Genomic DNA, 13,974 nt, shown 5'->3' on the forward strand with positions numbered 1-13,974 from the left:
CTCACTAATGCCCAAGTGAGAGGGATTGCTGGAAACTGCCTTTACTCTGTCTCTGGAGGGCCAGTGGGGTCGGGGGAAGCAGGGCTGACCTGTGAGCGTGGTTTTGGTTGTGGTTTGTTGGCTCCTGGGGACTTCAACCTCGGCATGGTCACCTCCGGAGATGGGGGCGTACTTAATTCTGTAACTGTCAGCGGCCGCCTTGCCGTTTCTCCACTCCAGGGTGATGCTGCTGTCTGTCTGGGAGATGCGGCGGAGATTCCTGGGAGCATCCAGGCCTGTTTGGGAGAGAGCATTTGTGTTGAGAACACCAGGCAGCAGAGGAGCGGGAGTGCTCGACCGTTGAAGGTGAGACATGGAAGGTGCCTGTCATGGGAGAGAAGTGACAAAATCGCCCCCACACCCCTCTGGCTCAGTAGCTAATGCACAAGTCTAAACACATATTACACATTTGACACTTTCTTCACTATTAAAGTGTGTGATATCTCAATCATTCATGTTTTCCACCGATTTTGTGCTTAATAAGAAAGGTACCAGAACTCACAAATAAGCTCTCTGAGTCTAACAACAGGTTTGTTGCCTCCGTCACTGGATTTCTAATAACTCACATGGAGCTCACTGTGCTCTGAAAAAATATGTTGTGAATGAATGATTGACACTTTGGTACTTTTAAAACAATGCCATAGGCTGAGGTTAGAAGGCATCTTTGTCATTCATGTTTTCCATATACTGCATTTTATTATTAAAGTATTTATTTGAATTTTATTTTAACCTAAGTGTCTGAATGTCAAGGCAGCATCTTCTGTGTAGGCAAAACCTTTTTCTTTTGCCTTAGAAGGTTATTTGGGATAATTTTTTTTCTATGAAAAATTAGTCCAATTGCTGCAATATTTTTAAATAAAATTAAAGGAATGAAAATCTCCTTTCTGTTTTTCCTGCTGTAAAAGGAGCCTGGCAGACGCTCTGACATGGAGTGGGGGTGGGAATCTCACAGTCTTCCCTTTCCTGGTGCTGTTAGCAGCGGGGGGCCCGTTACCTGTTGTGAAGGCCTCCTTGGCAGGGTTGCTAGACATGTCGGCCCTGCGGGAGATGAGGGACACCTCATACTCAGTGTCTGGCTTCAGGTTCCCGATGGAGTACTGGTTCTCCTCGTGTGTGAGGTCGATGGTGGTGCGGTCACCTGGCACGTCTTTGACCCCGTAGGTGAGCTCAATGCTGTCGATCTCGGCCAGAGGCTTGGACCAGGTGATTAGAGCGGTGGTGTCTGTGACATCTTTCACTTCTATCTGGCTGGGGGCGTCCAACCCTGTGACAGGTAGTGGACAGAGGGGTTTCAGAGATACGGGCCAGTGTAGGGGCTGGACAGAGAAGGGGCTTGCAGCCATTCAGATCCGTGTGTGTACATTTAGGTGTATACTGGCCACTTGGCCTTATTTTATCTTTTGGAACCTCAACCTCCTGTTTGATAAGCTATAAGTGGGGATGATGACAGAGCTACCTTGTAGGTTTTGTTGTTTTTTCAAATATTGAAGGAAATAATGCATGCAAAACCCCTAGCACAAAGCCTGCAACATGTAGTTATATGATAAATGGTTGTGACTATGTTATTATTATTATTCTCATAAGTTGAAGAAATGCACTTAGGGGCTACGTCACTTGAAAAACACTGACTTAGTTGCGCTGGCTTTTTAATTAGGCAAACTCCCTAACTGGTAACTTCTCCGTGAGAATAATGGGGGAGAAAAGTGAGGCAATGACTATCTTGACAACGTATGGCAAGTTAATTTTGATGAAAAAATTTCAGGCAGGAAAGTCATGGCTACCTCGAGCCTTGTCTCTCTTTGAGTCCCCATCTTGGCCTTCCTCCTGCCTCGCCGCTCCCCTCCCGCCCCACCGACCTTGTGTTTCCTGCTCTGACAGCGTGCTTCTCCTCTGAGAGCACTCCGTGTTGATTCTCACCTCCGGGCCCCTGCACTTGCTGTTCGTTTCTTTGTCCTGAAATTTCCCCCTCCCTCTAAAAATCTATTCGTCCTTCAAAAATCCCGCTCTTATGTTGCTCCTTAACAAGAATCCTTCTTTGACCTTGTTGCAAACAGATAAACACGTACTCCCTCCCTTACAGGTATAAAGTTTCTGTCTGCAAGGTGGTTAAGTTTTAGAGATCAGCTGTGTGACCCTGAGCTTATAGCCCAGGGCTGTGTTGTACACTTAAAAGTGCGTTAAGAGGCTACATCTCAGGTTAAGTGTCCTTGCCACAATTAAAAATAAAAGCTTCCTAATAGTGTCCTTTTCTCACTAGCCTGTAACACATTCCTCTACAGTTTATTCAAACTGCATTATACAGTTTAGATTGGGCCATTCATTCATTCAAAGGGCGAGACTTTGACCGTTTTTAATCCCCAGCATAGTGTCAGGGTTTGTCATTTATGTCCTCTTTTTTTCTAATTATATAAAGAAATTTAATGCATTAAAACATTAAACATTAAAACACATCAGGCATTCAGGAAAAGCCTAAAATTAAGATATTAAGGCACTCAGTCAATGTCTCTTTCTTCGTTTTTTAAAATAGTTAAGTTGGTTTTTTCAGCGTTGGATGAGGAAACAATAGCAAATGAAAGGAACTTGGTTTCATAAACAAAATGAGAAGGAGGAGTAATTCCCGGCTGATTGTGAGAAACCTGCAGGGTTTCTTTTCTGAATTCTAGGGTTTGGTACCTCTCTGAATTCTAGGTTTAGGGACCCTGCCCACTCACAGCTCAGAGATGATGAACCCATAAAATGCACAGCGAAAATGATGCTGCAACCCAACAGTGAGACCTCTGTCCTGTGTTCTCAGAGGCTCTAGGAAACACCTGAACCACACCTACTGTCCTATTTAACAGCCCTTTTATTAAAGAGGTTGGGATTCAGTGTGGGATGCGAATCTCCCCCTGGATCCAGAACCCTTCAGTAGAGGAGATTCACAGTGTCTTGTGCTTACCATGTGCCAAGCACAGTGCTATGTCACTTACGACTCAACTGTCATGACAGCCCCATAGGAGGAGGCGATAAACCCAGTTTCCAGATGGTGGGTCTGAGGTTTAAAGAAGTGGCTCTGCCCAAAGTGACGTGATGGTGAGCAGGGAAGCTGGGATTCAAACTCAGGACGGTTTGTGTCCAAAGCCCATGCTCTTTCTCCTTTAAATGAAGGTGCCTCTCAGAAACATTCACCTGCCAGGAATGGCTGTCATGCAGTCTCTATACAGAGCTGAGAGGGAAGGAGCTAAAAATGAAAACTTTAAGGTCCTTTAAACCTGGAAAAAGTTCAGGTATCAGCAAAATAAACATAAGTATCTGCATCTCATTGTTGATATTTATGTGATTCTGAAACTTCAAATGTTGGAATGTTTGTCCTGCAAGAAGAAGATAAAGCAGCCAGTCCCCAAATTTGTATTAAAAAGAAAAGGGCAGATGAAAGAAATGTCTTTTGTGTTTTCAGAGTGCTGTCTCTCTAGCAAATAAGCATTTGCTTGCTCTTTTCTATGCCTTTCTGGTGATCTAACAATTTTTCTTGTTGGTTCCCGCCTTCTACCTACCACAGTGGGATGTTGTCAGGATGATGGAAAACACTTGCTTATGAAAAAAGACAGTCTTATGAATTGGATCTGAGCTAAGCAAAATGTGCAAATATTTAAATGCAAGATGTTCTTTCTTGTCATCAGTCAACAGATTTAACTTTTCCAATAACCCTCTGCCAAGAAGAGTCAATTCCTTGAACAACTGGCACATATGCTATCTTGAAGAAGATAAAAGAGATTTTCCCAAACATCAGTGCAAAATAATTTAATTAATTTATTTATAAAAATCTACTTCTTGGTAGAGCAACTCCAAATTCAGGATTCCTCCCCCCTCCAAATGATCTGGCAGTGTCGAATCCTATTCTACCCCTAGGAAGGAAGTTCTGAGTCACATTTTATTCAGGTTCCTGTTGAAGACATGGAATCAACACTCTACGTAAGCCAGAGCCTAGTCAATGTTACTGGTAATGGGATTAAAGTTATAAAGCTAAAACCAGGCTTAAAATCCTGGCCCTGCTAGTATTAACCATGTGGCATTAGTTAAATTGATTTAGCTTCTCTAAGCCTCGGTTTCCACTCTTGAAAGATAGTAGCATTAATATTTGCCCTACCTCTTTCATAGGACTGGATACTGATATTAAATCAGATGGTGTGGCAGATTATTTGCTATGGTCTCATTTATTTTCCTGTGTCTGTGCCCCTTTGAAATGTCACTGTGAAGCTTCTCTCATGAAGGGATGGATCTGTCTCCCCACCCCTTAAATCTGGACTGGCCTTGAGTTTGCTTTGACAGAAGTGGCACAGTGCCAGCTGTGAGCCCGCTGAGCTCAGGCCTAGGTTAGCCTACTGCAGGCTGAGGAACCATGTGGGGCAGAAGGGCACCGTCTTGGCTGAGACCACCCTCGCTCAACCAGCCCCCAGCCCACACAAGTGCATAAATGAGCCCAACCAAGAACAGAAAAACCATCCAACCCCAAATCACCGATATGAAAAATTGTTGTTTTAGTCATTACGTTTGGGGCTTGGTTTTTTTGTAGCATGAGCTGATTGATACAGATGCTCTGTAAGAGGGCGTGTTATCAACCAGAGGTGCTTTGCGGCACAGTCATCGTTATCCTTGTGTCAGTGGTGCTAAGGATGATACTCACGGGTGGTTGTCACCCTCTTCAGGCCGGGGCCCCGAGTGTTGTTTTTCACGATGTGCAGAGATATCTCATACTCTTGCCCAGGAGCTAGGCCAGTTTGCCGGTACGTGGTCTCCGGCCTCCGCAGGCTTTTGGTGATCTCTCCCTCATCTTCTTTATTCTGAAATACAGAGGCACCTTTGTAAGACCTAGGGAGGTGCCAGCCTCTTCGTTTATGTGGTTCATTCATTCGCTGCTTATTCCTTCCTCGTTCATTCTTTTGTCTATTCACTAGGCACTAAGTAAGCATCTGATCAGCATGGTAGGTGCTGAGGATACAGAGACAATAAAAACATTTCTCAAGTTTGTTTCCAAGTTCCTCCCATAAACCTTTCTACACACCCCTCTGACACTCAAGTCAAATGACAGGTGTGAGAACCAAAGGAACGCTGGAGTCACAAGCTCAGTCCTTCCTTTCATCAGAGAAGTCAGGTGATGGCCCCATAGTCACACACCTAGTAAATGAGGGAGCCTGAGTTTGCGCTTGGGGACCCACTTTGCTGCCTCGCATGTGCTTTCAGGCACAGAGAGAAGGGACATTCAGTCTCAGATATGCCTGGAGGCATTTTGAGACAGAGACCATTTCTTATCTTTGTTGCCTTTGAGTAGAAATTGCAAGACTATGAGGGGTAATCAGACCCTAGATGTGACTTCCCATCTATTTGTCGAGGCTCTCAGCCCTAAGTAATGTGCTTACTGACTTCTTAAAGTCACTTAAAAATGGATGCAGACACCTAGGGGCTAATTAGAGCCCTGTCTCCCACCAAAAGTAAGGAAACAGAGTTGATTCAAAAGTCTACAGAGCCCTGTGACCATCTTCAGGCTCTTGTGATCAGTTATGCCCACTCCACTCTGCTCCTTACCATATTCCGGAAGATGATTTCCCACGTTTCAAAAGCAATGTCCAGAGGATCCCACTCCACTTCCACAGATGTCTCCTTGATGGACTTGAATTTTAGACCTTCAGGTGCAGGCAGGTCTGTCAGGAAGGGCACAGAGAGGAAGTAAGGATGGCTACATGTGTGGTAGGGGTGATGATTCCAGTAAACCCCACGGGGCCGGTCATCAGGGCTGATTGTCAGAGTTGGGCTCTACTTAAGGGTTCTTCTAGGATGGTGTCTGCTATGAGACAGTATGGAAATTAACATTAGGACCAATCATAGGATTAAGTGTTAAGCAATTTCATGTGTTTAAACCTAATGTGAGCACAGACTTTAGCATCAGATAGATGAGCTGGAGTCTTAAGCTCCATCATTACAAATGTTGTGTGCTTGGTTGAGTTGAACAAAATGCCCTGAGCCACAGTTTCTTTACTCAAGAGGAGGTAAGTATGCCTGCCCCTTGGGAATGTTTTGAGACTGAGTGATATATCCCATAGAGACTGCTGGCCATGGTTCCTGGCATGAAGCACAAGTTTAATAAAAATCAGCCAATGTTACTGTTACTAAGCAAAACAAAAGGACCAATTTCTAGCCATAACTTTCTTTTCAGGACTGGCGGTAATTATTCTGATGTTGGACTCTTAAAGAAATAACTTAAACCCTAATGTTTCCACTTATATTTTTAAATTTACAGCCAGTGAGCTCCATAGAAAGATAGTAGTAGAATACAGTACTTAAGAGCATAAATCTGCAAGCCAACTGCCAGGGTTCAAATCCCATCTGTACCACTTATTAACTCCGTGATTTAAGATGAGATGCTTAACTATTCAGAGTCTCAGTTTCCTCATCTGTAAAATGGGTTAACAGTAGCTCCTGTCTCATAGGGTTATTGTGAGTTGAATGAGTTAGTATGTGAAGAGTTTCTTTAAAAAATACTCAGCGGGCTTAATGGGATTCCAGGGTTTTAACTGGTGTAACTACATGAAGATAGCTGTAGAGCTGTGGGGCAGAGGTGAGGCAGTAACTCATGGGGCGGGTTATGCACTAGACAGGCAGAGGGCGCTGGGGGCTGCCAAGAGGGACCCTGCCCACTCACAGGTGGCCACCCTGGCGCTGACTGGAATGCTCTTCTTGTTCTCCAGGATGGCGAACACGCGGATAAAGTACTCCACGCCAGGCTCTAACTCCTGGATGGTGGTGGACGTCCGGTTTCCAGGGACGCGGAACTGCATTTCCAGGCCATCCTCGTGGGTGGGCGTGTACACGACGAGGTACTCGGTGACCCGCATCTCATTGTCCCACGCCAGATTTACGGTCTCTTCTGTTACTTCCGTCACAATGAGGTCTTTGGGAGGGGACACTGGCAGGAATTAAGAAAGGATGGTTTGGGTCAGACAGCGTCAGTTTTGCACTTTATACATTCTCTCTCAGTTTGTTTCCCTGGACCTGACTCTTCTACTGCCAGTCACAGAAGCCTGGAATACAGCTTCCGTTTTCTAAAATGCAGACTCATTGATGACCCCCAGCCTTCGAAGCCTTTCGTGACTGTCCCTTGCCTACAGGGCGAAGTTCTAGGTCTGCCATGTGGCCTTCAGGGCTCTTTGTGGACTGGCCCCTCCGACTCCTCCACTCCCTGGACCCTAGTTCAGATTCAGGCTATTTGCATAGGAAGGTGCAGCCTGAGCCTCGCCTTCTGCTCTGAACTCCAAGCCATACAGCCTTCACACTGGAAGGATATTTTGGGCTCACCTGGTCCAACTCTTTTTTTCTAGATGTGAGTGAGGCAGAGAGACTTGCCCAACTTCGCTTACTCATCAAATTTGGGACTCACATCCCCTCCAGGACAGCCTGGTGTTGCTTCCAGCCAGGCGTCCCTGGCTTGGCCATGTCAAACACAGAGCCCTGCGTTTATTCTCATGTACCAGTAGCTTTAATCCAGGCAGAAGTTCTCCATTATGACAAGTATGTAAGGGTGGATGAGAGGAGGGCAAAGAAGACCCTCATTAAACATGAGCACTATCAGACTTCCTTGTGTTTTCACTCGGCCAGTGTTTACTGAGCACTTAACTGAATACATTCCTGTGCTAACTGCTGGGATAATGCTCCTTTAAGGCATTCACAGTCCTTGGGATCAAAGACAGTAACAAAAAGATGACTCATAGGTGATCAGCATTTCATCTTTAGCTGAGTATGCATTTAAAACTTTGTTTCATGTAATCTCACTGTCCATTCAATTTAGCTGAACTTTTACTTACATCTCAATAAAGGGATTTTGTTTATTATTGGTTTGATGTCGGTGGGGAGTAGGAAAGAAGGCTGATGTTTACTGAAAGGGAGGTGATCATTTCATCTACTTCATTGTGAGCACTGGGTGTGAGACTTGGTGTGGGCGAGCTAGGCAGACTCATACCAGCTCTGAGCTGTATTAGTTGTGTGCCCCGGGGACAATTTCAGAGCCTCTCTGAGCTTCTGAGCCCTCAAATAGGTAGCTCTGTAACAGGTGAATGACCAGAGCCTCTTCAAAGAGTCAGTGTGTGTGTGTCTGTGTGTGTGTTTAGTGTAACGCAGAGTTAATCCAGCCACGTCAGCTCAGGCGTGGCCATCATCCCGCTCGCCGGAGCGCGGGCACTCACCCTGGGAGCAGTCTTCTCCAGAGTAGCCCTCATTGCAGATGCAGCGTCCTGAGACGCACTGCCCCCAGTTGCTGCAGTCATTGGGGCAGGAGCGCTGCCCGCAGTCCAGCCCCGTGAAGCCCTCTTGGCACACGCACTGGCCGTCCACGCAGCGGCCCCGGCCGTGACAGTCCTCGGGACACCTGCGCTCCCCGCAGTCCTTGCCCGTGAAGCCCTCGTGGCACACGCACTGGCCGTTCACGCAGCGGCCCTGGCCGTGGCAGTCGCTGGGGCAGGAGAGGTCTGCACAGTCGGGGCCGGTGAAGCCATCCTCGCACACGCACTGCCCGTCCACGCAGCGGCCCCGGTTGCTGCAGTCCCGGGGGCACCGCAGATCCCGGCAGTCCTCACCCGTGTAGCCGTCATCACAGACGCACATGCCGTTCACGCAGCGGCCGTGCTGGTGACAGTCGTTGGGGCAGCTCATCTCGCTGCAGTCGTAGCCCTGGAAGCCGTGCTCGCACACGCACTTGCCCTGCACGCAGCGGCCGCGGCTGTGACAGTCGTTCGGGCACCGCAGTTGGCCACAGTCCTCCCCGGTGTGGCCCTCGTCACACACGCACTGCCCGTTGACACAGCGGCCGTGGCCGCTACAGCCATTGGGACATTGGAGCTCGCCGCAGTCCGCGCCGGCAAAGCCATCGTCACACTCGCACCGCCCGTCCACGCAGCGGCCGCGGTGGTGACAGTCGGACGGACAGCGCTCCTCACCGCAGTCCGCGCCCGCGAAGCCCTCGTCGCACACGCACTGGCCCTCCTCGCAGCGGCCGTGGCCGCGGCAGGCGTGGGGGCAGGTGAGCCGGCCGCAGTCCTCCCCCTCGAAGCCCTCCTCGCAGAAGCAGGTGCCGTTGACACAGCGGCCGCGGTCGAAGCAGTCGTTGGGGCAGACGAGCTCTCCGCAGTCCTCGCCCGTGAAGCCCTCGTCGCACACGCACTCGTTCTCCACGCAGCGCCCGCGGTTGTGACAGTTGTTGAGACACAGGGGCTCTCTGCAGTCCTCGCCAGCAAAGCCGTCCTGGCACACGCACCGGCCGTCCACGCACCGGCCGTGCTCCTCGCTGCAGGGCACCGGGCAGGTCTCCTGGCTGCAGTCCTCCCCCGAGTAGCCTTCGAAGCAGACGCAGGCCCCGTTCACGCACTTGCCCTGGTCATTGCAGTCGCTGGGACAGGCCACCTGGCTGCAGTCCTCCCCCGTGAAGCCCTCGTCGCACACACACTGCCCGTCCAGGCACTGGCCTCGCAGGTGACAGTTGCCTGGACATTCAGGCTCAGAGCAGTTGGGGCCTTTCCAGCCAGGTTCACACACACAGCCGCATCCCTCAGTGCTGAAGTTCCCCCGGCCGCTGCAGAAGGGCCTGGTGTCCAGTCGGCCTGCAAGGAAGAGAAGAGAGGCTCTTGACTGAGTACTGGCAGCCTGGTTTCTTGGCTTCTATCCACAAAACCCAGATTCAAATTCAGCCAAAGCCAGGCTGCACCCTCAGGCCTCACCTGGCTTACTGTGTGAAATCAGATGGGGCTCACATCCAAGGACACCAGGTAGGAATTTATAACCTGTACTGTCTGCAGTTGCAGGTTATATGCAGATTGTGTGTTCATGTGTGTAGTAGTGTGTGAGTGTTCCTACCTCTGAAGAAAGGATCTATAATTTTCATCAAATTTTCAAGCGTTCCCGTGACCCCAAGGGTCACTGCCTGTGGAATGCATCGTGCTGAGCTGTATTGTTACTTCTCCCGTACAAAGTTGTTTCACCAAGAAATAATTGTTGACCTGAACTCAGTTCTGACTCTTGGACTCAGTAGCTGTGCTGCATGTGGGAAAAGATTTAGCACTCTGGAGCTCAGTGTCCTCGCTGGTCAGGTGGGACCAATGGCCCGCTTCCCTGGGGTACATCAGGGTTAAATGACATTAGGGACCCACTGCCGCCCTTTTTGTAATTTTCTCTCGTGGAGTGTTTTGGGTTGACTCAAGTTGGTGTATGTGTTTACGTGACCAAATCTTTCTGAATTTTCCATGACTGAAGTGAGGTGGCTAACGAGTGGCTTTCTAATTCTGTCAGTACAACTTTCAGTTTTGCTCTGCCGCACAGAACTCACTTGCCTCCATCCTTTTTCCTGTCTAATCCTGGAGGCTGCAGTAGTGGGTGAATCTGAGGACTGCATGGTCAGGGCTGACGGGACTCCGGCTCTTTGAAGTCTCTATAATGTCTTGGCTAAACTTGCAGCAGTGGCTGGTGTGGTCTCCATGGAGCCAAGGAGAAGAAACAAACAAAACCCAGTCCCTTTTCTCTGCATCTAAATGCAGTTGAATTAATATGTTTTATCTCCTTCCTGACAGCAGGAAGGAAGTCAGTTAAAAAAAAATTGGTTTGGAAAGTGAGAATCAAAACTTTAATTGTCTAGTATGGTAGCCACTAGACACATGTGGCTTCTAACAGTTGAATCGTGGTTAGTCTGAACTGAGATGTGCTCTAAATGTAAAATACGCACTAGATTTCAAAGACAGCGTAAAAGAAAAGAATGTAAAATATCTATTAATAATTTTTGTATTGATTCCAAGCTGGTAGATTATTCAGTTATATTGGGTTAAATGAAATAGATGACTAAAGTCATTTTTACCTGTTCCTTTTCCATTTCATTACTGTGACTACTGGAAGAGTTAAGATTATGTCCATTTGTTCTAATGGAGCGCTGCACTGACCAGTGATTGTAACCTGTTCTTAAGCCTTAATCCTGCTGTGCAGCTCCTGTCTGCATTTTACCGGGAATTTGACAGAAGCAGGAGATAAACTAATTTGTGCATAAAGCAAAAACTTTGTTTTTGCCTTGGAAGCCTAAGGCGTGTCCTGTAGTACACTCTCCACTTGTGGTGATGTGGGCTACTCTTGAAACAATTTGTCAGAATACTTTCTGGCTTTTTTTCCTTTTTTTTTTTTCAGTTTTTTTTTTTTTTTGAGTGGCAGAAATAGAGATTTTCATCTCCGATTTGAAGCTGATGAAACCTCTGTAGCTCTCTTAACTTTAGAGATGGAGACAAAGACAAATGGAGATGAAGACAAAATTCCAAAGTGGCAAAATTCCTTTAAAAAGGATGCACCAGGAGACACCGTCACTGGGACAGCGTGAATTCTGGAGACACGCAGGCACCTTCAGAGCTCCCATCTCATTACTCTGTGTCATCTTGTGCCAGTTGGTTAACTTCTGTGAGTCTCAGTTCTTAGCTCTGTAGAATGTGGGTACTGAACCTTATCTCAGAGGGTTGTTGGGAGGATCAAATGAGAGAGTGAATGACAGTGCTGGAGGTAAAGGGGCTCGGTTCATATTGTGATCATCACTGTTGCTGCTGTTAAGCTGGAACATTTTTCTGTTTCCCACAGACGTTGCCTCGCTGTAGGCAGCAGTGTAATTTGGTAAGGACACCGGGGTATGGAGCACCATGGTTTAAGTCCTAACTTGGCCACTTATGGCGAGACGTTGAGGAATCCCCTCCTCCTTCTGGGCCTTAGTTTTTCCTATTTGTACAATGAGGTGATGGGGCTATATCACTACCTTTCAGAGAGTGATCTTTGGGTCAGGGATTTCAAAATACATTCATAGGTTTTTAGGGTAGAGAATGGGCAGATTTCATTGTCACGTAAGAAACTAGTAATTATTGATCTCCAAAATATATAAGCAGCTCATATGACTCAATAAGAAAAAAATAAACAACCCAATCCAAAAATGGGCAGAAGACCTAAACAAGCAATTCTCCAAGGAAGACATACAAATGATCAAAAAGCACATGAAAAAATGCTCAATATCACTAATTATCAGAGAAATGCAAATCAAAACTACAATGAGGTATCACCTCACACCAGTCAGAATGGCCGTCATTCAAAAATCCAAAAATGACAAACGCTGGAGAGGCTGTGGAGAAAGGGGAACCCTCCTACACTGCTGGTGGGAATGCAGTTTGGTGCAGCCACTATGGAAAACAGTGTGGAGATTCCTCAAAAGACTAGGAACAGACTTGCCATATGACCCAGGAATCCCACTCCTGGGCTTGTATCCAGAAGGAAATCTACTTCAGGATGACACCTGCACTCCAATGTTCATAGCAACACTATTTACAATAGCCAAAACATGGAAACAGCCTAAATGTCCATCAACAGGTGACTGGATAAAGAAGAGGTGGTATATTTATACAATGGAATACTACTCAGCCATAAAAACTGACAACATAACGCCATTTGCAGCAACATGGATGCTCCTAGAGAATGTCATTCTAAGTGAAGTAAGCCAGAAAGAGAAAGAAAAATACCATATGAGATCGCTCATATGTGGAATCTAAAGACTCAGGGACAGAGAATACAGACTTGTGGTTACCAGGGGGGTAGAGGGTGGGAAGGGATAGACTGGGATTTCAAAATTGTAGAATAGATAAACAAGATTACACTGTATAGCACAGGGAAATATACACAAAATGTTATGATAAATCACAGAGAAAAAAATGTGACAATGAGTGTGTATATGTCCATGAATGACTGAAAAATTGTGCTGAACACTGGAATTTGACACAACATTGTAAAATGATTATAAATCAATAAAAAATGTTAAAAAAAAAGAAACTAGTAATTAAAGTAAAATAGGATTTTTCAAACTGAGGAACATTTGTCGCTAAGACTCTCCAAGAGCAGAATAGAGATGGTTACATTCTCTACAATTATTTGTGCATAAAATCTCTTTTGAATGAACACCTTGTGAGGCTAGTTCCCCAGGGAACCCGCTTTGGAAACAACTGATGGATCCTGCTCATCATTCCTCCCGTCCCCGTGGTGAGGGTCGGGGCCCGTCACCAGCTCGTACCTTCGGCAGGCTGGAGACAGCAGCCTGCTCCTGTGGTGCACTGCTCCCGCAGGGAAGACACCAGGCTCTCCAGCTCCTCCAGTCTGCTCAGAAGCTCCTTGACGTCGGGAGCAGCGGCACAGCCGCAGGCTCGGCGGGGGATGTTGATGCGGTGCGTGAAGACGATCTGGTTTTCCCCGTCCACTGTGTGCTCCTGGAAGCTCTCCCTGGGCTCTGACGGTGGGGCCACGTCTTTCTCCCCACCGGCTGATTCCAGGTCCACTGAGCACTGGGACCCCACAGGCAGCTTGATGTTGTAGACGTGGTTAAACACAACCGGCTGGTTTTCCTCCGGCAGGGTGACATTCATCCCGCTCTGCCTTTTGTGCCGGATGACTGTCCTGAGGACACCACCTTCAGCAGGCAGGGCGAGCAAAGCTAGGAGGACGCCCCCCAACAGCTGAGTCACGACCCCCATGGTGGAGGTGGGTTTGGCTGAATGTTTCCGGGGTTTTCTTGGTCCTAGGGTGTCTCAGTCTTAGGCAGAATTGGGGATTTGGAAGCACAGAGTAGAATCCAAAGCAGTCGTCCCTGGTCTTTTTGAAGGACCTCTCTTCTGCAAATAAACAGAGGGAAGCAACAAGCTTGTTAATATCTGCTGCTAACTGAATGTATTGAATTCCTGCGATTCCAGGTGGATTTTGGTGTTTTATCTCCTGTGTTTGAAGGTCTCCTGATACTCCTTCAGTATTCACTGCAGCATGGGTATAAAGTGGTCTCTAAAAGAATTTTACAATCTTGAAGGAATGACTTCACTCTATTCAACGTTTGGAAGTTTAGCGGGACAGCAGCGAGGGCAAAAC

General features: G+C 47.3%; 1 protein-coding gene across 4 annotated transcripts in view; it reads right to left on the bottom strand.

Moving 5' to 3' along the window:
• Nucleotides 1–13,974, bottom strand: part of TNC (tenascin C) — a 91,192-nt gene that overhangs the window by 51,525 nt on the left and 25,693 nt on the right. For all 4 annotated transcript variants that reach the window (XM_015245355.3, XM_031677466.2, XM_072959998.1 and 1 more), the window contains exons 2-8: nt 13,133–13,727; nt 8,253–9,662; nt 6,716–6,979; nt 5,602–5,717; nt 4,703–4,859; nt 1,034–1,303; nt 90–275 (exon numbers count right to left, since the gene is read on the bottom strand). In XM_015245355.3, the coding sequence (XP_015100841.2) occupies nt 90–275; nt 1,034–1,303; nt 4,703–4,859; nt 5,602–5,717; nt 6,716–6,979; nt 8,253–9,662; nt 13,133–13,589 (2,860 nt within the window). In that variant the 5' untranslated portion in view covers nt 13,590–13,727. The remainder of the gene's footprint in view (nt 1–89; nt 276–1,033; nt 1,304–4,702; nt 4,860–5,601; nt 5,718–6,715; nt 6,980–8,252; nt 9,663–13,132; nt 13,728–13,974) is intronic.

This window comes from Vicugna pacos, chromosome 4, assembly GCF_048564905.1.
Source record: "Vicugna pacos chromosome 4, VicPac4, whole genome shotgun sequence".
Classification (NCBI taxonomy): domain Eukaryota; kingdom Metazoa; phylum Chordata; class Mammalia; order Artiodactyla; family Camelidae; genus Vicugna; species Vicugna pacos.